At 38.6% G+C, this 26,263-nt stretch overlaps 2 protein-coding genes across 5 annotated transcripts in view; one reads left to right on the top strand and one right to left on the bottom strand.

The window, feature by feature from the left end:
* nckap1 (NCK-associated protein 1) overlaps positions 1 to 4,789 on the bottom strand; it is a 42,760-nt gene extending 37,971 nt beyond the window's left edge. For both annotated transcript variants that reach the window (XM_047351376.1, XM_047351375.1), the window contains exon 1: positions 4,468 to 4,789. In XM_047351376.1, coding sequence (XP_047207332.1) covers positions 4,468 to 4,575 — 108 coding nt within the window. In that variant the 5' untranslated portion in view covers positions 4,576 to 4,789. The remainder of the gene's footprint in view (positions 1 to 4,467) is intronic.
* The window catches only part of LOC124858993 (dual specificity protein phosphatase 19-like), a 40,123-nt gene continuing 17,628 nt past the window's right edge, over positions 3,769 to 26,263 (top strand). The window contains exons 1-4 of one of the 3 annotated variants that reach the window (XM_047351372.1): positions 3,769 to 4,021; positions 8,319 to 8,556; positions 17,952 to 18,062; positions 20,962 to 21,008. In XM_047351372.1, the coding sequence (XP_047207328.1) occupies positions 8,328 to 8,556; positions 17,952 to 18,062; positions 20,962 to 21,008 (387 nt within the window). In that variant the 5' untranslated portion in view covers positions 3,769 to 4,021; positions 8,319 to 8,327. The remainder of the gene's footprint in view (positions 4,022 to 8,318; positions 8,557 to 17,951; positions 18,063 to 20,961; positions 21,009 to 26,263) is intronic. The other 2 variants (XM_047351371.1, XM_047351373.1) reach the window with 2 other exon arrangements.

The following is a 26,263-nucleotide window of genomic DNA, read 5'->3' on the forward strand; positions in this document are numbered from 1 at the left end:
CCCTTTGTACTTTTGCAATTTTTTGTAATTTCATACATTGGCCTGCTCAAGTCGGAGAGGAATGCCAAAAAAACTAATTTACCTTTTGGTTTGGTTCATGTTCACACTGCACTTTTAAAAGTGGACCAAACCACCTTCAGACACTGTCGTCAAATTACAATTGCTGCCACTACAAGAAGCTGCCAAGAATAAGCAGCACATGAATATAGAAGCACGTTTTAACATTTGATCCAAAAAAACTGCCCATATTTCTAATTTCAAGTATAGATATCTACAATGAAAATTTCTCATGTTAGGAACTCAATTTCATGTATTAACAATGTTTGTTTTAATTAAGAGGAATGCCATTCTAGATATCCAAAATGTGAATTTTTATTAGAAAGAATGATCTTAAGATCTTCCTCGGCTATTTAAATATTTTGACATAAAGGAGGCAGCAAGCTTTTTGCATTGAGCAGCACAACAGAAAAACAAATGAAAGAAGACGTGAGAAACTTATGCCTTGTTTAGACCACATTTTATACCCAAACTGGTGAAAACATAAAAGTTTTGTTGTGTTTCTACTGTTTGTTTACTCGCACGTTTTCTCTGAAAATAGCACAATTTCAGAATGAGTTCCAGAGTGTTATGGTGTGAAAACATCCCGGTCTCTGTTGTCGTGTAGATGGGAAAGATTGAATCTTTCTTAAGGGGAAGCCCTAGCACATCCGAAGCATGACTGAAAAATGCTTCGGATGCACACACGTTCAACATAACGGCGGGCGACCAGTTTCAAACCCACAGAAGATGAAAATATAAACAATAACAATGGCAGGTCGCAGAGAATTTACTCGTGCTGCTGACTAATAACGGTTCTTCAACAAAGTGCTCATTTTCTCCCCCGTTATGTAAGCTGTAAGTGTTTGCCCATATTGCTGAGATTCAAAGAACATATGCCAACTAGTGGTGTGGTGGTGAAATTACACCATTTTCATGTCTCTACTGTTGCCGTGTGAACAGAGATTGTAATTAAAACATCATGTTGATGGAAATTTTTTTTTTTAATGGATTGTTGTAATGTAAACAAGGGTTAAGAGATGCTGCTGTGGTTACACAGACACCTAGCCATGATTTCATAGTTTTTAGATCTCCTTTTCGGTTCACCTCTCCCTTTGGTCCGTTTGCTTTCCCTGGTTTGCAACAGGGTGAACAGAGACGCACATTTTATGGAGAGCAGAGTCTGCTCGTTTTGTACATGCCGTGGTCGGATGAGCTTTTAACACCTGCCCAAATGAAGCAGACTATCTGAAGAAATGAACTCTGGTCTATTTAAACTGGACCAAACAACTTACGAGTAAAAGCACCCTCAAAGTAATTTTCTATAATTTCATTTGTAGTCTAAGGAAATGGGGTTAGGCGACTCCAATAAATAATAAATCACACCTATCAGCAGAAAGGTATTCAGAGATATTTTGATTGTTCAGTGATCATCTCTTATATTTCTTAAGAGTCCAGTCTATACAGGGACCCCATCACGACAATTAATGTAGGTTGCAATATAGTCTTCTGAGAGTATAAACATTTTAATTGTGAGATATGAACATTTTTTCAATTATTTACCTCCATAATTAAACAACAAATGTAACTACCAGGAGTAATTAACTGGTATGCAACGGGCAGATACTTGGATATAAAAAAAAAGTTTGTTTTCATGTATAAAATGGGGGCACAAATTTACAAAGGGGCAAAGTGACCTAGACCCATCAGCTCAAGCCTGAAGAACCTACACTTTCTGACTATTTTCATTGTTTTTCTTGATGACAATATCCCCATCACTCTCTGAGAACTTAAATATCTCAGCTACTTATAACACAAATAAGTGAGAGTATCTCGGGAGTTAGTGACTATCCAAATGCCTAAATAAATTACTGATATGCAAAGACTGAATGCTTGCAACTTCAAATATAAAAGCCTACCAAATATCGTACCCAATCACTGCGATGCAATTGGGATATTGCATACATTGATATTGCAGTGACTATATTATGGTTTGATACTTTATGCAGCTCCACAGATAATACACAAATATTACTGAGAAGGTGCAGGGTTTCTACAGTTGAAAACTTTCGTGCCCACAATGTTTCAGTGGCATAGTCTCACTTCCTCTGTGGCCACAGGCCTTTTGATGTGGGATCTGATTTTGGCAGTGCAAAGATTATGGAGGTTTTGCAAATGTTACCATTGATGTCTGAAAGTGCAAGATCATTACATGTAATTTTTTCCTCAACAACTGATGTAACCGATTGTTAATTACGGTTGGTTCTTTCAGTCTGTTTAGGGTGGAAGAGACTTTCAATGCAGTGATGCCTGAAAATCAATGATGCAACCAAGCAACAAGTTTGTAGTCTTGGCCCTAGAGCAATTTCTCCTTTTAAATAAGTTTTAAATTATAAATGTTAATGCGGTTTTGAACCTTTTGGTTCTAATCAGATAAAAACCAATGAACTTGGTCAGGTGTAAGGGGTTTTTCTGTCTTGCAACAAATTGTAACAGAGTCCAGGAGCTGCAGACATTTAGCAAAATTACAGTTGCTTTTTAGTAAGTTATTTTTCATTTAGCAATTGTTTTTGAAATCTAGAGTGTTATTAAACTACATTTTCACAAAGAACTCCAACATTTTAAGAAAAAAAAGGCTGTGTCTTTATTTGACAAGCATGTAGATATAGCAAACACTAATTTAACACTAGATAACATAAACAAGGCACCTGCTAGATACTGGCCAAGTTTGACCAAGTAAGAGCTGCTTGCTTTGTTTTTTTATACGCTTAAGGTTGTACTACTTCTAGACAAACAATAATAAATGTGCAATGATATTAAATTCTGATCATATGATGATTGCTACAGTTTTCACTATTAACTATTTGAGAACACCAATTAAGAACTGGAAATAACAGACTACAAGTCACAAAAAATACAGGATTTTTACAGAGTAGAGCAAAGTTATGAAGTAGAAAACGGAGTAAGTTAAAATATGTGTGTTCCTACCCTTTTCTACTTCATTAAAAATCTGTAAAAAGAAACCGCTTGAACAAGAGCCACTGGTGCAATTTTAAATTTGAATTTTAAATTTGGGTCATTGTGCAGCTGCTTTAAGCATGTTCAGATAAGATAAGATGAATCAGTCAGCCAGAGATCAGAATGGGCCAATTTTTCCTCGACTGGCTCTGACTGGAGATCAGCAGGAGAAATACTGAAAGGCTTAAATTGTTTTCTTTTTCCTATTCAATAAATGTATCACAACAAAGTGGTAAGTGGTATAAAATGCAGCAATAGCAGGTATTTTGATGTTTTCTTTTTTTAATTTACTGTAAACCAGATAAAGGTTAAAGACAAGCTTCGATCCAAAAACAGGATTCCTTCATTTTTAGTCAGATTTTAAGAACTGCATCAAACCTGCAGCAATCTTTTAATAATCCATGTTTATAGGCGTTAGTAAAACATTTGGATGGTGGGTCAAACCTAATCAATGCATCTCAGGTCTTGATGCATTACATTATTATAATCTGTATGAACTGAAGCTTAATAGATACCTGCCAAATATAAATATAAAAACATACATTGTCCGAACACCGTACACATATTAACCAATATATTTAACCATATCTAATGAGATTTCTTCATATTATCGTAAAACCTTTGAGAAAAACTGAGTCCATAAAAATCTAAAGTTAAGCAATGAAATATGTTTAAAAACCTTGCAAATAGGCAGTACGCTGTTTTCATTTTCCATTCATTAGTGTAGAAAGCTAAATGTTGCTAGCTGCAAGTTCGGCCAAAGAAAAGCAGCCAGGTTAGGCATTTTCAATCTCCCAGGTAAGAACTGTCAGACGGACAGAGGGAGCATCTGTATCTCGGTGTTTTGGTGCTACGTAGTCGGGGTCTCAGTGGAGCAGAGACGACGCCCCGACTGCTGGAACAACCAGGAGCCGCCGCCATTACCAGCCGACGCCAGCTAGCTGTTAGCACCAGCGAAGGCCTGAAGGTCTGACGAGAGCGCGTTTCATTTACATTTGTGGCTTCTAATGGGTTTCGGTTAAAGAAATGTTCACAATAGATGTTTAGATTTTATTTTAACTTGAGCGAAAAAACAGTTTAAATCTGAAAACGGGTAGACAACTTTCACCGCAAGCTAACGCGACGGCTTGTGCTAGCTTTACAAACAATCAGGGATGCTGGGAAAGGAAATGTAGGAATGTTACTATCCATAAATACCAGTTTACCCTAATTTACCAAATTAAACACATCATTAGAAAATATTGGCGAAACATTTATACAGCTACAATTGCCTGTAAAGTGACAAATCAATTTATATTATTTTGCTAGGGCTAACAGTGACAGCAGTTTGGGATACAGGTGAAGTATATTTAATTACTCTGTTCACACGTCTCTACCTAAAATTAGGACACATCTGTGTATGTGTGAGCGAACCTTTTTGATATTGTAAACACGCGTCAACATCCCGATGCCTCTATCGTTGAGGATGGTGAGTTTTTCTGCCAGTTTCTGCTGGCTGGGCTGCATCACTCCCCGAGACATCTTCTGGCTTTAAATCTCCAACCCTGATCCAGAAAAAAAAAATAAATGGGAAATATCCGCAGCTTCTGGTCCGAGAAATCAAGAAAAAAGAGAAGCCGTGATTTTTGTAGTGCTTAGATTTCGCCCATGTTCAGTTTTTAGGGACAGTAGCTTCCTGTACTCCACCCCTCTGTCTCCCTGCCTGTTTTTTTCGGTCACAGGGATGAGGAGCTGTGGTTTTTTACAACGAGACTGCTTTGTGGTGCGTTCACGGACCATCGTAATGTTCGATTTCACATTATGTCTTTTAAATTTCAATGGTATTCGATTTAATAATTACCTAGTGGATAAGGTATTCTCTTAATATGGTCCTTATTAATCCACAGCCCAAAAACTACAGAAATACAATTCAGTTTATATTGTAAAAGCCGGCACAAAATACTACGAGTCGTTAAGACTGGAGTTTGTGATTAACGTACACTATATAAAATGTCCACATATAGAAATATTGGCCAAAGTTAGACATACAATGTGGTTCATAATACTATAACGACATTTTTAAAGTACATAAGAAACAATGTAGTATAAATAGGACGAGTGGTAACCATAAAGACATACAAAAGTTCCACAAGGACATTTAATTGCTATAAGAACAGAGTAAATGTTCCAAAAAGAAAAACGGAGAAAAAAGGTTTAATACATTTAAAACAGTATAATAATAATTGTAAGCTTTGATCTGTCTGAGTATCTTAGATTTTTTTACTAGTAACTATATCAGAGTCCAGATTCTTTAGGAAGGGTTGAAATAGTCATTTAGTTTAGCTATAAATAGAATTCTGATCAGATACAAATTAATTTTGTAATGAACAAGCATCATTGCACAGCCATATTGTTTTTCAGTTTACACTTCAGACCACAATGAGATCCCAGTGGACTGGACCTGACAGTGAGCAATAGAAAACTCATTCAAAACCCAAGTGACAGATAACCTTTTTTGTTGCACCCTGGGTGGTGAGTAATATTGTCCATATGAAAAACCACCACTGCACAAAACTGTATTAAGTGGTTCCAAAGTCTTTAACAAAACATGAAAAACAACAGAATGAAGAACAAGGAAGCCTAGGCCGAACAATAAGCCAAGATTGCATCAAAATTAAAATTTAAGACATTTAACTTGTCCGTATCTGCAAAAGTTAGTAGAACTGGAAAGTATCGGTTTTAAAGAAACACCCTCTTAGTTCATTGTGATATAAAATTTGCTTCACTGTCGACAATTGGCACTGGCATACCAACAAATTCCTTTTTATGATAAGTTTGAGCCTTGGCAGCTTCTTCTGAAACCCCTTACCAATTTCCTTCCCATTGAGGCTGTGAGTTGGAGTCTGATGATTGAACATGATTAGTTGCTCCAATTCCACAGTTCCCAAATAAACATGTCCATACTAAAACAACTTTTAATGTTAGTTTGATCGAAGCAAACCTCAAAACTGGTTTTGGAATGCTCTCCCTATTCAATTCAATTCAATTCAGTTTTATTTATATAGCGCCAATTCACAACACATGTTGTCTCAAGGCACTTCTCAACAGTCAGGTACATACATTCCAAGTAATTCTAACCATTGAACAATGCGGTCGGAGTTAGCTTTTTATTCAAATTGGATAAAAGGTTTTTCTATCTAAGGAAACCCAGCAGATTGCATCCAGTCAGTGACTTGCAGCATTCCCTCCTCCTGGATGAGCATGTAGAGACAGTGGACAGTCACTGGCGTTGACTTTGCAGCAATCCCTCATACTGAGCATGCATGTAGCGACAGTGGAGAGGAAAAACTCCCTTTTAACGGGAAGAAACCTCGAGCAGAACCAGGCTCAGTGTGAGCGGCCATCTGCCACAACCGACTGGGGGTTTGAGAGAACAGAGCAGAGACACAAAAAGAACACAGAAGCCTAAAGCCCTGATGTAAACCATATTGAAAATGGGTTGACTGCTTAAAGATCAGGTCAGTGCTAGGAAACCAACCAGGCTGAATTTATCTGAATAACTGTGCCAAAAAACGTGGTAACTTATGCAGGCAGAATGATGCCAGAACCTTGTTGATGACTGCAAAACGTGTGTTCAAAAAGTGACTTGCCAAGGGATATTTAAGCAAATGTTAGCGGGGAGGTAGTGAATATATTTGACCCTGCGAGTAGAAGCTTAACCATGCGATTAGAGAAAAACCTTAATAAATCCAACTTTGAAGTTTTATTTTTTTAATTCTTTCAAGTTGCATGCTCAAAAGAGAACCATTCAAAATATCAATATTCAAAAATATTCAAACATCAGCACTTCCAGCAAAGGCAGCTGTCCAAAATATCAGTTCAGCATTATGTATTTGCAGATTTTCTACAGTTTGAAATCAATCAATTAACCGTTAAAAAACCAGACATTTACTTCACTGTATAAAACGACACATTTTGCCTTTTTGTCACATTCCGACATTAAATCAAACAAACATTGACTGGTGTAGGTCAGTTACGGTGACCCATTCCTCTTGTATTTACCTTTTATTTTAAAGAACAAAAAACAAGGTGCAAAACAAAATATCTCACCCAGTGCACATTTAAAAAAGAAAATCTCCCTTCAGAGAGCTTTAGAGTTTTTGTGTGTGTTTAGCTCTCATGTTCTGGCTTTTTAATGTTCTGTAGGATGTCAGGGTTATAGTGAGTCTTTAAGCCATAGTTGACAGTTTTTTTCTGTCTGTGTGGACAGCAGAGCCAGGAAGATCCCCGCATAACCAGTTAACCACAGGTACAAGGGACAGCAGTGGCCAAAATACTTAAAAAACGACTTTATATCTTTCCCTACTCACCAATATAAGCGAATTCTACGAGGTTCTGCATTTTGTATGGGATTCCATTTTGTTTGTTAAATTCTGCAATTCTGTCCGTGTGTACTGCATCATGGAAATAATAGGGCCATAAACGTGATGCTGACACCACAGTTGAGATGATGTTCTCAAGCTTGCAAACTTTGTAACTATTTCTTCAAATGTAATCATGGTCATAATGACCAACCATTTCAATTTTATTTTAATCGGATCAAAAGACATGTCCCTAAAATTTAAGTCTTTGTCCCTGAGTGTTTGGAAACTGTATTCTGGATTTTTATGTTGCTTTCACAGTAATGGTTTCTTCCTCTCTGAGCGGCTTTTCTAGCTCATGTCGATGCAGTTTCACTGTGGATACTTACACTCTTAGCAGCAACTTCATAAGGTATTTTGCTTTAGTTCGGGTTACACACATTTCACTCCAAACATGTTCATCTGAGAGACACAGCAGCTGTCTGCTTCCTGAACAGGATGATGAATAGTTTTTACATATAATCATCAGAACAGATGAACGTGGAGCTTTCAGGCATCTGGAATTTGTATCTAAGGATAAAACAGAGTTGTGGAGGTCCACAATTCTCTTCCTGATATCTTGGCTTATTTCTTTAGATTTTTCCAAGATGTCACACAGAGAACCAGTGTGTTTAAGGGGTTGCCTTAAAATAATCCAAAGGTGTGGCTCCAGTTAGCTAAAACAAACATTTAGGAGTTTACAAAGCCATGACATCATCATCTGAACTTGTCCTAAACATGGTAATGTTAGTGTATGTAAATCTTTGACTTCTCTAACATCTATTTGTCTATCTACCACCGACAGTTTAACCTCCATGTTGCTTTTGTAGATGCACAACATTTCCTTTGTAAATTTGATGTTTCGTCTGGTTTCATCTTGTGGAGCCAGGTGTGATGCATTCGCTTGCTCAGGAAATCCAGGGCTTCTCCAAAAACCACCTGAAGAAGCAGTCCACCCGTGTGACCACAATGACCGGCAAGAAGTTGCTGGAAAAGAGGAGTGATGGAGCAGAAGGAAAGGTGGAGCAGGTTGAGGAGCTGGAGGAGGAGAGTGGATGGGGATTTGTAGAAGATACCAGCCTTGATCTTCAAGTTGGTGTTGTCAGACCCTTCCTGCTGCTAGGTAACATTTAGATTATTAGAGCTGCTTTTATATACGCTTTTACTAAAACTTTATTCCATTTCGCTACCAAGTAGCTTCTGTGACTGATAGTACAGTCCCATTGTCACTGGAACATCGGGTTCTATTACTGCGGGTGATCTTGGATAACGCTAGCTTTCCTGGAGGAGTTTTTAATAATTTTAAGTAAAAACAAAGGCAAATATAGCTAAAATCTTATTAACCACTTGGAATTGAAAGCAGCACTTTCCTTACACCAAACAATGTTCCTGCTATGATGTTTGAGGAAAGATGATTATTAGGAGAGTAATTTGAACTCCTCCGCAGGACAGAATCCTGGTAATTATACTTTTAAGGAATTCTAAGTGAAAACAAAACACTGTAAATATTTGTCTATTTTCAAACTGTTTCTCTAGATTCTCTAGAAGTCTCTAGTTCCATCCATCCTGCAAATAAATTCTGATTAGACTCATAGGAACCAGTAAACTTGGGGCTTTGGGGGCAGTAGTTTATTCTATTGTTTCTAAAGTCAGGAAAATATCTAACTGAGAAATAACAGAGACTAGACCATGGAAACACAAAACAGACACTAAAAAGGTAACACAGAAATGCCAGATAAAGTTCTCGAAGAAAAAAAACCCATGCAAAATGATGAAAAGTCAAACAGAAAAAAAAGAGTTACCTCTTTCCACAGCTTTTCCACATTTGTGAAATGTGCTAATGATAAACGACAGGAGGAACACTTGAATGTCGTACAAAGCAAAAGAAAAAATCATATTTTATCCTTGAAGTCAAAAAAATTAAAGATTCATTTCATAAAAACTAAGCAGATGGAGTTGGTGTGTGACAAGTTTAATCTATGGCTTAATTTATTATCCTCTGTGCGACACTGTCAGACCTTTACATCATTGTGCAGTAATATGGCCAACCCTCACAAAGTTGCTTCAGTTCATTGAGATTTGATGTAGAGCTGCACAATATATCAAATCACAGTCATGGATATCAATGTGTGCAATCACAGGACTGCTTAGATGTAACATTTTGCAGGCTGTTATATTTCAAGACACATGCATCAACACTCTTTATGCAAATGCTATACAGGTCCTTCTCAAAAAATTAGCATATTGTGATAAAGTTCATTATTTTCTATAATGTAATGATGAAAATTTAACATTCATATATTTTAGATTCATTGCACACTAACTGAAATATTTCAGGTCTTTTATTGTCTTAATACGGATGATTTTGGCATACAGCTCATGAAAACCCAAAATTCCTATCTCACAAAATTAGCATATTTCATCCGACCAATAAAAGAAAAGTGTTTTTAATACAAAAAACGTCAACCTTCAAATAATCATGTACGGTTATGCACTCAATACGTGGTCGGGAATCCTGTTGCAGAAATGACTGCTTCAATGCAGCGTGGCATGGAGGCAATCAGCCTGTGGCACTGCTGAGGTCTTATGGAGGCCCAGGATGCTTCGATAGCGGCCTTTAGCTCATCCAGAGTGTTGGGTCTTGAGTCTCTCAACGTTCTCTTCACAATATCCCACAGATTCTCTATGGGGTTCAGGTCAGGAGAGTTGGCAGGCCAATTGAGCACAGTGATACCATGGTCAGTAAACCATTTACCAGTGGTTTTGGCACTGTGAGCAGGTGCCAGGTCGTGCTGAAAAATGAAATCTTCATCTCCATAAAGCTTTTCAGCAGATGGAAGCATGAAGTGCTCCAAAATCTCCTGATAGCTAGCTGCATTGACCCTGCCCTTGATAAAACACAGTGGACCAACACCAGCAGCTGACACGGCACCCCAGACCATCACTGACTGTGGGTACTTGACACTGGACTTCTGGCATTTTGGCATTTCCTTCTCCCCAGTCTTCCTCCAGACTCTGGCACCTTGATTTCCGAATGACATGCAGAATTTGCTTTCATCCGAAAAAAGTACTTTGGACCACTGAGCAACAGTCCAGTGCTGCTTCTCTGTAGCCCAGGACTGGGGAATGTGGCACCTGTAGCCCATTTCCTGCACACGCCTGTGCACGGTGGCTCTGGATGTTTCTATTCCAGACTCAGTCCACTGCTTCCGCAGGTCCCCCAAGGTCTGGAATCGGCCCTTCTCCACAATCTTCCTCAGGGTCCGGTCACCTCTTCTCGTTGTGCAGCGTTTTCTGCCACACTTTTTCCTTCCCACAGACTTCCCACTGAGGTGCCTTGATACAGCACTCTGGGAACAGCCTATTTGTTCAGAAATTTCTTTCTGTGTCTTACCCTCTTGCTTGAGGGTGTCAATAGTGGCCTTCTGGACAGCAGTCAGGTCGGCAGTCTTACCCATGATTGGGGTTTTGAGTGATGAACCATGCTGGGAGTTTTAAAGGCCTCAGGAATCTTTTGCAGGTGTTTAGAGTTAACTCGTTGATTCAGATGATTAGGTTCATAGCTCGTTTAGAGACCCTTTTAATGATATGCTAATTTTGTGAGATAGGAATTTTGGGTTTTCATGAGCTGTATGCCAAAATCATCCGTATTAAGACAATGAAAGACCTGAAATATTTCAGTTAGTGTGCAATGAATCTAAAATATATGAATGTTAAATTTTCATCATGACATTATGGAAAATAATGAACTTTATCACAATATGCTAATATTTTGAGAAGGACCTGTATTTGGCTAGTGGGCTATATTAAACGACGATAATGTAAATGCATGATTATATCCTGCAGCCAATGTATATATGTGGATGGGCAGCTCACTTAAGTTCCCACCACATAATTTCAGTCAGGATGACTTTGGCAGTGTTATTGTAACACTCTGATTGTTTCTTTCTAAGCCATTCTGTTGTAAAAAGAGGAGTTAGGGTTAGATTGAATCCCCTTCTAGATTGACTTGCAGAAAGATTTTCCTGAATACATGACATTGTGTTTAATTCTATGTGCTGGTATTCATCTGAAATAGCAACTACCCGTCTTTAAAACTCAAAACTGGAAAATTATTGGTATTTGGTTATTTTTAAAACTGTAAAACTGTTTTGAATGGCTGTTAATTAGCAGCCTGGTATCTGGTCTGAACAGATCTTATTCTTTAAATATGCATAACTAACCAGTCTAATCTCCAGATCAGAGTAACTCTTCATATTTGTAACAATAGTGGATGAGACTGCATTTCTCTTTTAGGGTGATTCAAAGGAAAACATATTTCTTTTGTGAGAAAGGAATTGTAGAAACCTCAGTACCCTTGGTTTGTCTGCCATAGATGCTTCATAAGTCTGTATTAAACAGAAAAAATTAGTTTTTTACACGTTGATGTACAGTGGTTGGAGGAAAAGAATTTCTTTGAAACATGTTCATGAGGCTGAATTACCATCAAGTAATTTTTCCTGAACAATACATATCTGTTGTTGCAGGTCTGGTCATGGTTGGTAGATATATCTCAGGTGAAACATTTTCACCGCGATGAGATGTGCCCAAATATACAGGTCCTTCTCAAAATATTAGCATATTGTGATAAAGTTCATTATTTTCCATAATGTAATGATGAAAATTTAACATTCATATATTTTAGATTCATTGCACACTAACTGAAATATTTCAGGTCTTTTATTGTCTTAATAAGGATGATTTTGGCATACAGCTCATGAAAACCCAAAATTCCTATCTCACAAAATTAGCATATCATTAAAAGGGTCTCTAAACGAGCTATGAATCTAATCATCTGAATCAACGAGTTAACTCTAAACACCTGCAAAAGATTCCTGAGGCCTTTAAAACTCAGCCTGGTTCATCACTCAAAACCCCAATCATGGGTAAGACTGCCGACCTGACTGCTGTCCAGAAGGCCACTATTGACACCCTCAAGCAAGAGGGTAAGACACAGAAAGAAATTTCTGAACGAATAGGCTGTTCCCAGAGTACTGTATCAAGGCACCTCAGTGGGAAGTCTGTGGGAAGGAAAAAGTGTGGCAGAAAACGCTGCACAACGAGAAGAGGTGACCGGACCCTGAGGAAGATTGTGGAGAAGGGCCGATTCCAGACCTTGGGGGACCTGCGGAAGCAGTGGACTGAGTCTGGAGTAGAAACATCCATTGCCACCGTGCACAGGCGTGTGCAGGAAATGGGCTACAGGTGCCGCATTCCCCAGGTCAAGCCACTTTTGAACCAGAAACAGCAGCAGAAGCGCCTAACCTGGGCTACAGAGAAGCAGCACTGGACTGTTGCTCAGTGGTCGAAGACTGGGGAGAAGGAAATGCCAAAATGCCAGAAGTCCAGTGTCAAGTACCCACTGTCAGTGATGGTCTGGGGTGCCTTGTCAGCTGCTGGTGTTGGTCCACTGTGTTTTATCAAGGGCAGGGTCAATGCAGCTAGCTATCAGGAGATTTTGGAGCACTTCATGCTTCCATCTGCTGAAAAGCTTTATGGAGATGAAGATTTCATTTTTCAGCACGACCTGGCACCTGCTCACAGTGCCAAAACCACTGGTAAATGGTTTACTGACCATGGTATCACTGTGCTCAATTGGCCTGCCAGCTCTCCTGACCTGAACCCCATAGAGAATCTGTGGGATATTGTGAAGAGAACGTTGAGAGACTCAAGACCCAACACTCTGGATGAGCTAAAGGCCGCTATCGAAGCATCCTGGGCCTCCATAAGACCTCAGCAGTGCCACAGGCTGATTGCCTCCATGCCACGCCGCATTGAAGCAGTCATTTCTGCAAAAGGATTCCCGACCAAGTATTGAGTGCATAACTGTACATGATTATTTGAAGGTTGACGTTTTTTGTATTAAAAACACTTTTCTTTTATTGGTCGGATGAAATATGCTAATTTTGTGAGATAGGAATTTTGGGTTTTCATGAGCTGTATGCCACAATCATCCGTATTAAGACAATAAAAGACCTGAAATATTTCAGTTAGTGTGCAATGAATCTAAAATATATGAATGTTAAATTTTCATCATTACATTATGGAAAATAATGAACTTTATCACAATATGCTAATATTTTGAGAAGGACCTGTAGATACTCAAGGATAAGACACGTTTCACGTGCAGTGATCGTACTATCAGCACTATTCATTTAAAACAAACATTCATGCGTCCTATTTTTATAACACATATACAGAAAAATAAATATATTCAATGTGATTAAAAGTGTAACTCGCTGAACAATGGGAAAAGGTTGAATAAAAATCTCAAGTAAATCAGCCCTCAAAGTGCAGCACATTTTAAGGAGACACACCATCCGGTTTCCTCACTGACAAATATTGGCATCGATCATGTTAGAACACCAAGAAGAGAAGTTGAGATGAACAGAGACAGATTTGATATTTTCACCATGATGACCCTATCCCCAAAAGGTCGTTATCAAGAATATAGCATAAAAATATTTTTTGTGAAAAATATTTGCTGTAAATGCGAGGGTACACATGTTCAACTTGCACCCAGTTTCAATGGTTTTTCTTAATTATAATTTATAAAAAGTAAAAATTCATACAGTAACAACAAAAAGATAATTAAAATAATAAAACTTAAATGAAAGCTTACCAGTCAGTCAGTCATTTTCTACCGCTTATTCCATAGTGGGTTGCGGGGGAGCTGGTGCCTATCTCCAGCAGTCTATGGGCGAGAGGCAGGGTACACCCTGGACAGATCGCCAGTCCATCGCAGGGCAACACACAAACAACCATGCACACACTCATACACCTAAGGTCAATTTAGAGTGACCAATTAACCTAACAGGCATGTCTTTGGACTGTGGGAGGAAGCCGGAGTACCCGGTTAGAACCCACGCATGCACAGGGAGAACATGCAAACTCCATGCAGAAAGACCCCAGGCCGGGAATTGAACCCAGGACCTTCTTGCTGCAAGGCAATAGTGCTACCAACTGCGCCACCGTGCAGCCATAGAAAGCTTACCAAATGTTCCTAATTTGAGGGCTTGTTTAGTTTTGAGGTTCCTTTATCTACCGGTATATAGATTTGTAGTCATGTGTTATGCTGTGTTGCATGATGAAGACCTCTAGTGCTGATCTTCATATCTCTGAACCTGGGACTGATCTGTTGCGTCTATAGGTGGACGTGTCTCATTGCTGCTGACAATATTTGACTGGATGAGGATCAAAGCAGGATCGAAACGTTGCCATTTAATGCTGTGAAGATCTTTTGTTCATTTATTGTTAGCTTTTTCAGCCCTAATCCTTCATCTACTGATGTACACAAAACTACTTTTCTTAATGCGACTGATATACCTCACGAGTACCATGTCTATAAAGAACACTTTGCATGCTTAGAGACCCTCATGGTCACTCTTGAGATTTAATGATACACTTAGTCTTCAGTCTTGACGTCCACAAAGGTCATTGTTTCTGTATTAAATAAATTTATGCCTAATGACAAATAAATCAATGTCATTCATTTTGAATTCGTCTCAGGGAGAATGTGACCTGTCCTGAAGCTGAAGGACACAGGTTGATGTCTCCACATGTCAGCGTGTATCCATCTCCTCTGAAGTGTCCCTGAGCTCAGCACTGAATCCCCAACGAGCTCTGAAGTGTTCACTTCTGGTGCGAAGGCTTGACCTCGCAGCAAGAATCAGAGATTGAATTCCTGAGCAGGGATTAATAAAAAAAGTTACATCTGTTTGGCTCATAGAGATCACTCATACTGTCATTACAACTGATGGCGTAAAAATGTTAATTTTGTAGATTTTGAGCGGACAGTAATTAAGCCGCCTGCTCATTGCTTTAATTATCAATCTGTGATGAAATAATAAAGAACCAGCTCTTCGAAAGGATTGCAGATAAAACACCGGGTCAACAATTTTTTTTAGAAACATGGTTAATATTATGGTTAATTCACAGTCTGCCATTTTAACACCAGAACAGCTGGTATTAAAATGGCAGACTACCGTCTAAGCCTGTGAGACAACCACGCACAGTGTTTAACAAAAATATTCATAGCCCTTAAACGTTTTCATATTTTGTCACATTGCAAGCTTTAGTTTAATGCATATTGTTGGGATTTTATTTGACAGACCAACAGATGAAAATCATAAAGAATGTGGCAGGCATGTGCATTTGGAGCATCTCAGTCAATACTTTGTAGAACCGAATTTTGTTGCTGTTACAACTGCCAGTTTTTTGGTGTATGTCTCTACCAGCTTTGTACAGAGAGTCTGTGAACATCACTTTTCAAGTGTAGTGACATATTATCAATTGAATTTAGATCTTGACAGACTTTGAAGGGGCCATTCTGAATATCCCTTGATTTAACCTATTCAGTTAAAGCTCTGGGTGTTTGTTAAGGGTTGTTGTATTGCTGGAAACTGAACCTCCACCCAAGTCTTTTCCTGCCTGCCTTTTCCTTTCTTTCAGGATTGCCCTGTATTTAGCTCTGTTCTTCTTCACATCACATCTAACTACCTTTCCTGTTCCTGCAGAAGAAAAGCATTCCTTCCCCATGATACTGCCACCACCATGTTTTACAGTAGGGACGGTGTTTTATTTTAATGTGTTGTGTTAATTTTTCTCCAAACAGCCAGGGTTGACAGATATGACTGATTGTTTCCAGCCCCCCCACCCCCCATAATAAAGAAATTGGTGCTTGGATTTCTGTATTACAATAATTGCAACAAGCTTTTGAGTCATCCTCTGGGACACCGGCAATCGACAATTGCAGCTCCAGATCATCCTCCCACTCCTTTCTGTATATTTCTTTTTATATTCCCCCTTTAGCATAAAGCTTTCTCTCAACATCAAGTCGAAGCTTAAAGGCAAAGGGCTTTAGGCCGCTGTACCTCAGTGTAGCTTGGTTGAACTCTTAACCCCATTAAGGCTGTTTACAGTTGACATTAACCCATATAGTGGCACTTGAATAACCAATGACTATTTTGATAGACGTTTCCTATAAATAGTTTCTAAAAACCTACCACATGTTGTGAAAGGCAGCCCAAATTTTAGGAAACATCCCAAAGCATTTTTTTTCAGCCTGACGTGCTCAAAAGAAGCCCAGTTCGGCAGAAACCCACCCAGTCAGGCAACACTGCAAACAGCATTTTTTTATGTTGGTTAAAAAAATATAATTTTTGTTTCATATACCGGTAATCACAGCATTTTCTTCCCCTTTTGGGAAACTGTAAATTCTTCCTAAGGTTTTGTTTCAACATTGGCTCCCTTCTTGCCTTTCTTCCGCAGAGCACAAGTTTGTGGAGTGCACAATTAATACCTGTCCTGTTGAAAGATTCTCCTACCTAAGCAATGGATCACTGCAGCTACTCCGGGGTTCTCATGGGCCTCCAGGCTGTTTCTGTCAGTGATGAGTCTTATCCATATCCTAACAAAAATGAAAACATTAGCATTTATACTTTATCAATATGGTGTGTGTGAAAGCTCATCTATATGTAATAATAAGAAAGGTTATTCCTAACAGATTAAAGCTCTTCTTGCCTGGTCCTTGCCTCCTTGCCTGATCTGTCAACGAACATCTTGTTAAGGTTCCAGTTTTGTCATTTGCTTAAAATTTCGGATGATGGACTGAACGGAACCCTCTGAGATGTCCACAGCTTAAGATGATGTTTTAGAGGTAAACCTGCTTTAAACTCTCTGACCTGTCTACAGTGTTCCTTGCTCTCCATGCTGCCTTTTCTCTGATGTTCTCAACAAACCTGTGAGGCCTTCACTGAACAGCTGGATTTATACTGAGATTAGATGACACACAGGCGGACGTTATTTACTAGTTAGGTGACCTCTGAAGGCAATTGGTTGCACTTGGTTTTATTAAAGGGTATCAGAATTAAAGGGACTGGACATTTATGGATTCCACACTTTGCAGAATTTTATTTGTACAAAGATTTGGGCCTGGTGGTGGCGCAGGAATAAAGCGTGTGATCCATGAGCTGAGGCCTTAGTCCTCGACGCGGCTGTCAGGGGTTCGACTCTTGACCTGTTGACATTTGCTGCAAGTCTTCCTCCTCTCCACCCCATTACCTGTAAACTCACTTTAAAAAATAGAGAAATGAAGTCCACTAGTGCCTAAAAATATTTTAAAAAAGGAGTCCACTTTTAATATTTCTTCCACCTCACCATTATGTACTACTTTGTTTGGTCTATCATATAAAATCCCAATAAAACACATTGAAAGCTCTTGGTTTTAATGTGACAAAACTGAAAACAGTTCGAGGGGTATGAAGATTTTTGAAAGCCACTGTTGATGACCAATGTCATCCCTTATACTACCTTATGATAAAACAGGCCTGGATTTGTTGTCATTATTTATAATGAATGAAAATCTGAGCTAAATTCACATGTTAATATCAAATTGTAGCATTGCACTTTTGCAATCTGGTTTGTCAGTTTATTCACATCTGGTGATGTGATTCTGTTTTGTTTTATGTTTTGTCATAGTGGCACCAACATCTCCTATCAACTGTCAAGTACGGTGGTGGAGGGGGGATGATTTGGGCATCTTGCAGTCGCTGATTCAACCATGTGTACCAAAGTATTCTAGAGTCAAATGTGAGTCAATTTGTCCAACAAATGAAACTTTGTTGATTTAGTTTTCTTAAAAAAGACAATGATCCCAAACAGTAAATCTACAATAGAATGGCTGAACATGAAGAAATTTAAGACGTTGCAATGGCTTAGTTAATGTTTCAGAAACTGTGGTGAAACCTTAGGGGTTATACAAAAACAAATGTCTGCCAAGATTAATGAACAAAGCATGGTGCTGAATCATGGGGTGTACTTGGTTTTTCACACACAGCTTTCCAATCATGGCCTGATCTTGTTTAATAATTAATGACAGCGGGAAATGGGTTGGATGTTTTTGCACATTTAGGTTTCGATTTAGAACCTGGTAAGGACACCATTTTTTAATTATATGCCTATAAATAAAAGCCAAGTTATTGAAAGAGGGTGCACTTTCTTTCTTTTGAATGACAGTATATCTTGGAATCCTGCCCTTAGATCGATCAAATCTTATACACTGCAGCTTTCATTTGAAAGGTTTCAGGCAGAGTCAGCATTCTTAACGAAATTAAAATTGAGCCAAAACATTTATTTTGATCTTCTCAACTCAATGGTAAAAAAAAATTAACGACTGTCAGTATTCTGCAGTTAAGAAGAATTAAAGGCCTCCTCGCATCTTTTCACAGATATGTCATTTTAAATCTTTTCTTTCTCCACTGGTGACACATAGCTGGCTTATTTCCACACTTACTTTCTATCACTAGGATTTAGATTTGCTTCCCAACACCATGAGTTTGGCATTATGTCAAAGTGTCCAGTCTTATGCAGGGAGTGCAAATGATGCACTTTGAAGACGTAAGCTGCTGCAGAGACTCCATGCAGGGAACCTGGAGTAGCCCCTTCCATCATACTCTGTTTCCTGCCCATATATCTTCTTCTGGCTTCACTACTCAGGACTACTGCTGGTGTTGTCACAAAGAGCTGCTTGACAAATGGAGAAAGAACTGCTCTTTCTATTTAGCTGTCAGTAATTTCCTGGCTCTTAGCTGAAATATTCTCTCATTTATTTCACCTTACTTCCTCATTTACTCTATGACCTTCTTCCTCGGCTGCATTAGTTATTCAAGTAACATCATGACAATGCCTCTGCTCAGTCTTTTCAGGAAACATCACAAATGTGCCGCTATGCAGCTGTAGATAGTACTGAATGTTTATCTCAGCAGTTTCCTATAAGCCACGTCTGGTGTAACTATACAAATAATTTGATTTCTAACCCTTTTTCCCCTGAAGCTTTAAGCTACTGTATTTCATTGTTGGTTTCTGCTGACTGATATCTTCCCCACTCACAGCTGCAGAAGGAGTTTTGTGTCTGGAGGTTTCCCACTAAGGGATAATGTTGCTGACACTTTGCGGTTTTTGCTTTCCAACTTTGGTTTTTTAATACTCTCTAAAAGTGAAAAGTTATACAGTCCATACACACTTGCTAAAATGCCAGGTGTTTGTGGTGCAATAAATAAGACCAAGATGGATCATTTTAGAACTTCTTCCGCTACTAATACATCATTTATCCTGTACAATTCAACTGAAACCAAATTAAATCAATTTGGGAATAACCTATCTAAATAGGTATACACACCCTTAAACTTGTACTTTGTTATAGTACATTTTGATTCAGTTTCTGCATTCAGTCTTCTTTGGTTTACATCTATTCTATTAAATCTGATTACCCTTAAATAAAGTTCAGTTGTCCTACTGTGCAGACCTTTTCACATTTTCATATTTAGCTTAAGCCATAGCATGCAGAGCAGTTACAAAAGATTACAAGGATCTCACTGTACAAAGGTATCAGTCAGGAGAAGTGTACAAAAACTTCCACAGCATCATTTATATGCCCTGGAACAATGAAAACAGTCATTAGTAACTGAAGACCATATGGGACAACAGTGACATTAGAAGAACTGCAAGTTTCTCCAGAAATATTGAAAGGACAAGAGAGAAACTGGTCAGGGTTGGTATTGAAAGAGCTGCAGGAATGTCCAACAAGCACCAGCTTTTCTACATGTGAAAATAATCTCCTATATTCTCCATATGTCCAGACTAAGGAGTATTTTTATGAGACAGAAGATTTCTCTTCCAAAGAAACCACCCAGACCTGGTTAAAATATCCCACGTCCAGTTAGAGGAAATCAAACTTGAAATTTTGAGCCACATTTCCAAAATGTATGTTTAGCAAAAACAAAATTACATCATTACATCATGATAAGGGGTTACTCTTCTTCAAATTGAACTGTTTTTTTAGATTCAGTAGTTGTAAGTTGTGACTCAAAATCATGAAATGGCTGCTAGAAAGCTAAAAATAAAGAGGGATTTTAATCTTTAGTATCACAGTGGGATCAACCATATCCCCAAATCCAAATAAGATTGACTTTATAAAAGGAAAACTCAAGATTTGGAAGGTTTTTTAGCAAGAGTTCAGATGGGAAGTCTGTCTGTCTGTCTGTCTGTCTGTCTGTCTGTCTGTCTGTCTGTAGATTTGTTTGTTTTTTAATGTGACAATAATAAAGTTCTTATTTTGTTACATTTCAAAAACCTGCCCTTTTAACAGGGGGGTTTGCTGACTTTAGAGAAGCATTAATAGAAAATCTCCTGGTTTGTGATCATGACACACTGAAAATAAAGACTTTTTTTTCATTATGGTCCTACTTTGTTGTATTACTGATCCAAAATGGTCAAAGATTGTAAGAATACAACATTATACTTGCCCACAGCCTTGTTTTAGTTTTATCCATCTATCCATGGAGCTTAAAATCCCAAAGAAGAAACAAAGAAAGATTAATGTTGCATTTCTTAAGTGAATGCACACAGATTTCGCCAGCTTTCAAATGCTTAATCTTAAGGGACATGCCCAGCTGTCTGTCTTCTGATCGAGTTGTTTCTGCCGTTTCAGCTTCTCAGGATGCTGCCCACGACATCGACACCCTGCAGAGATTTAAGGTCAGTACAAGGGAATCAATAGTGCGGGCGTGACCCTGCCTTTGCTGTGATAGCATGTGCCGTGACCTGAGATGAGAGCCGCCCATGCAGACGAGCTTTCTTCCTGCAGCCCTGCGAATTGCCTGAGGAGCTTCATGACTCATGCAGTGACAGTTTAGCTCAGCAGAGGGAGTAAATGATTGCAGTACGTCTCTGCGCTGCTCCTCTCTGCAGTGGCTGCTCCCAGGCATGAGCATATTGCTGCCTGTGCAGTCTCAGGATGATGAATTGGAGAGATTACAAATACCTTCGCTTCCATGTTCTGGGATGAAACCCTGGCTGCCTTAAGTAGGTTTCTCTGCTGCCTGTTAATACACAAGAGATGTGACGGTTGGCCTACAGCTGCTTTATAAAATCCATTTCCTACTAGTCATATATTGTCCCTGAACCAAGGTGTATTCTCACAATAGAGCTTAAAAACTAAACAGAAATTTTATGTCTGGATAATTTAGTGAACACGGTTCTTTTTTAGAAAATCCTTAGTTTTTCTGTACTTGTTTGATTTGTTTAGGCTCATTTTATGCTGATCAACAAACAACAAATGTTTTGCTTTTTTATTTCTGAAGAGTTGTTTAGAGTACTGAATTTGGCTTCTTTTTGCTTGCACACAAATCTTCTTGTCAATTCCATCCATCCATCTGTCCGTCCATCCATCCGAGACACTGAGTTACAGAGGTGACAGGTCTATGATGGAACCCAGACATCCTTTCCGCCCCAGCTCATTCTGGGGGATCCCAGGGCATTCCAGGGCCAAGAGAGATATACTGTTCACCCAGCAAGTTCTGGGTCTGCACTAGTATCTACGCACAGTGGGATGTCCCCAGAAAAAGGGAGGCGTGTAGGAGAAAATAAGGTAGTTTCCTTCTCTAGCACCACTTATTCCAGCTGCTTGAATCCATGACTGCTTTTTTTCAACTGCTCAAGCGCACACTGAAGGTTATGGCTTAAAGATACCAAATTATCTACAAAAACCATATTCAGATTTATTTCAATGAATAAGACAAGAGTTTTAAAAGCAAGGATGCTACCAAAATGTTAGCTTTTATAGAGGAGGACAGAATTCTAAATTAATCAGTACTTGTTTTCCCTGTTTACTTACAAGCTAGCACTGCAGCACAAGTGACATTCACAGGAAGTTAGAAAAAGGTTAAACTCCCATGATGCTATGCTTTATTTGTTGTAACCATGTAGTTCAGAGATGGAAAACTCAAGGTCAGCTGAACACATAGCCTGCAACATCATTTTGTGCGTGTATTATAACTAGCCTTTGTTTATACAGAAGGGAATCCACTACAACTATAAATCCCAGAATGCACTGGGAAAGACTCTACTTCCTGATCAAGTGCATTGATCCCTCTGGTTCACCAGTCTCTAGTCTGCTGATGTCTGAAGTCAGACTTGGAGAATGTCCTTAAAGGGCCATTCTGGAGGTAGGCTGCAAAAGGTCAGAGGCGGAGTATCTTTTGCTGTTTGTTTAATTTAAAAAACATAAACATTCTTCTCACAAAGTTTAGACATTTGCAGATATTTCAGCAGAGAAAACAAAGTTTGACCTTTTTAGAATCTCTCTGTTGCTGACTTGGAAAGATCTGATTAAACTTCAAAGCAGTGACACATTGCAGATGATGTCTTACTCTGTGATAGCTGCCCAGTGTCCCTGACACAATGCACCAGTTTCACTCTCTGTGTTTTGCAGAGCATGTACATGTGAGCAACTTTTATGTGTGATGAAAATTATCGGAAGATCCCACAGGAGTCGTCTCGCTGATGTGCAAACTCACTCAGTTGTGAGAATTCACACAACTATAGCCTGGTACCAAACACTGATGAACCTACAGCGCAACAGAGATGTCGGCTAGATCTGACTTAGTTTTTTTTTATCAGAGCTACAGAGAGTCAAATTTTATTGATGTTTATTAAACTGGTGAATATAGATATGTTTGGAGAAAAAATTCAATGCATTGAAAAAAATATTTCCTCTCTTAAAGATTTCTTCTTTTTCTTTTTTCATATTCAAATTCTGGTCATAAAACAAATTTTAATATTAAACAAATAAAAGCAGGGGAGTAAAGACAGATTTAAAAAAAAACGACATTTAAGAAAGGAGAAAGAGCTACCCAAACTAACCTGGGCCTATGTGAAGGTATATTTCTCCCCTTGTCACTTCATGAATTAAAGGTGATTATTTACATTTGTTAGAAAGCTAAGTGGTTTCACTAGCCATATCCAGGCCTGATTACTGTCTGAGCTGTAAAATTAAGAAATCGCATGAATAGAGCCTGTCTGACAACATGAAGTAGGCTAAGGCTGAGTTAGTGTGAAACTAATTCTGCATTTCAGAAAAACAATCTCAGCAGTCAAACATAGTGGTGGCAGTGTTATGGTCTGTTGGTGCTTTGTTGCTTCAGAACCGGGAAGACCTGAAGCTGAGCCAATAATTCTGCTGTTAACTAAAACCTAGGTTATGCAGCATGAGCTTAAGCATTCCTGCACCTTAATGGCAAAAAGAAAAAAAAAAAGAAAACCACAACAAAAAAACAAAATTAGAATTTTGTCATGGCCTAGTCAAAGTCCAGGCTAAGATGCTGTGGCATGGCCTTAGATAGGCCACTCATGCTTAAAAACCCTCCAATCTGGCTGAATTAACACAATTCTGCACAGAAGAGTCTGCCAGAATTCCTTCACAGCGATGGAAAAGACTTGAAGGCAAAACACAGGTTTAGAGGGCCAGTACTTCTTCATAAAGGACAAAGTTGGTTTGGATAACTTATTTCCCTTAATAAAATACATAATCATTTGACAACTGCTGTTTGTATGTACTCAGGTTATATATGTCTGGTTATATATTATGTCTATTATTGTATGTATGTTTGATAACTTGAAACATTTAAATGTTGCAAAAAAGTATATAGAAAAGAAATCTGTATGAGGTCAAATACTTTCCGTATATATTTCAGATTCTTTGGTTACATTATTATCTAAAGAAAATAGTAAATGTTTACCAGGTTTGGATCCCTAACCCCCCCATACCGCTGAGTTAGACACCTCTTCTCTGATTTGTGTTGTAGATTGTTTATGCAACCCAGAAGCCCTCTTCGTGCAGGTCTCCATGTCATGCACTGGCTTGGTCTGGCCTGCTCTTAATGTACTCATTGTACCACAAGTGGAACAATTAGCCACTGTGGCATTTGGTCTGCCATCAGTCCAACATGAGAGAAAAAAACTGTCAAAAGGACATTTGTTGATATTATTTTCCAGTCTGTGATTCCAGTCATGTTGGAGAAAGACTGGTTACTGCCTGAAACATTGAAAGCAATGATTCCTAAAGCTGTGGCAAGCTACCACTGAAGAGCAGAATAAACAAAAGATGCAGCTGGATTGGGTTTATTTCCTATTCACAATTATCTCTCTCTCTCTTTCTCTCTCCTTGTGGAATTGTTGTGATGTGCTCTGAAATGCAAATGCTGTGAAACTACTGGAACGTCGATGTAGATCATCATTTGACAATTGTTGACTGTGGTATTTGTAATTCAAAATGTATTTCCATAGCTCACATGACACAGTGTCCATGTATAAAACCTTAATGAAAAACATCCAGATCCCAGAGGAAACAATTTGTCATAAATCCACCTCTGTCTGAGGAAATCAAAAGATGGCGCACAGTCTCTGCTGCAAGTTCGGATTGTAAAACAACGATTGGCCATTTGCAATTGCTCTAGCAAGAAAGAAAGGAAGAAAGAGCCCCCAAAAATCCTATTTATTATAGTGTATTTCTGTGCTCTTGGGAGAACTCAGAGAACTCTTTTACAAATACCAAGGTCTGCTGTAATTCATCAAGTTCTGTATAATGAGCTGGCAATGCTCTCTCAGCATCTGCTCTGCTGAAGTTTTGAGATACACTTTGTTATGGTTTTATTTGAAATTTAAATCAGAAAGATCCTCTGCATGAAAAACATTAAGCAGTATAAGCTGCATTACTTTAGTTACCTTGACAAACTACACCTCATGATATTAAATATTGAATAATCACCTTTGGCAGCAGTTGACTTGAAGAAGTCATTTACTGCATGACTTTCTCAGTCTCTCTCACCATCTTGGAGGAATGTGGCCCAGTTTTCTTGAGAACATTGCTTCAGTTCCATTAGGTTTTGCAGACATTTGTTTCTGTCCTTCTGTCTTATAATTCCCTCTGGGTTTTTCCAATTTCAACACCACAATTCTTCCTCTTTCCAGATATTTTGCTGCATTGTTTGGTGTCATTACTTTGTTGCTTAACCCCGTTTCAGATAAGCTTCAGCTGTCGAGCAGATGGCCTCACTTAACTCTAGAATACTGTAATAAACACTGGAATTTATGGCCCACTCATTGCCTACAATGGAAAACAAGCCCAAATCATCATGCCTCCACCACCATGCTTGACAGTTGACATCTTTGATTTGGTTTTATCTGATCAACAGACATTGATCCAGAAATCCTCTGGTTCATACAGGTGGAACTTTGCAAACCTAAGTCATGCTGCCATGTTGGATTTGTGGAAGGAAACCTTCTTCTGACAGTCTGGCCTCAGGGGGAATTTGCTGGGAAAGCCACTGTTGGAAAGACTGGCAGTTGTCCCAAATGTTTTTCACGATGGAATATTATTTCTCTCTGTAGAACAGCCACATAGATGGGTATCAACAGTTAGTTTGTCTGAGATCATTGCTGATGCTTCTCCTTTTTTGGCATTGTCTTAAACCCTTACTACATGAATCTATTTGCAGTAAAAAAAATAGGATTTTACATTTGTTTTGCTATGAAGGAGATGCTAAATTAAGAAGACATATTTTATTTCATTATAGTACAGGGAATACTGTAGATATATATTTAAATATTTGGTATGCAAAACCATAAGCTACTTCGACCAACATACTTGCATATTCATGCTATCGTTAGCTCAGCTGAACAGCCATGTTCCACTCAGAGCTATGCAGTAACATTTAATAATATCATATTTAATAACATTATTTCTCACCAGAATATTAATGCACATTTTGTATCCTTTCTCTAAATGATCAACACTTACTTTATTTCCTTAAAGCAGGCTTTGTTGTTTTATTGTTTACTCTCCTGTTGATTTGATTGGTTGTCATCTTCATCTGTTTGGTGCCACCCTCTGACTCAATGTATTATTGTCCCTGCCAGCGCTCACAGGCTATGTGGTCCCAAACAACTGGGCT

This window comes from Girardinichthys multiradiatus, chromosome 22 (assembly GCF_021462225.1).
Source record: "Girardinichthys multiradiatus isolate DD_20200921_A chromosome 22, DD_fGirMul_XY1, whole genome shotgun sequence".
NCBI lineage: Eukaryota > Metazoa > Chordata > Actinopteri > Cyprinodontiformes > Goodeidae > Girardinichthys > Girardinichthys multiradiatus.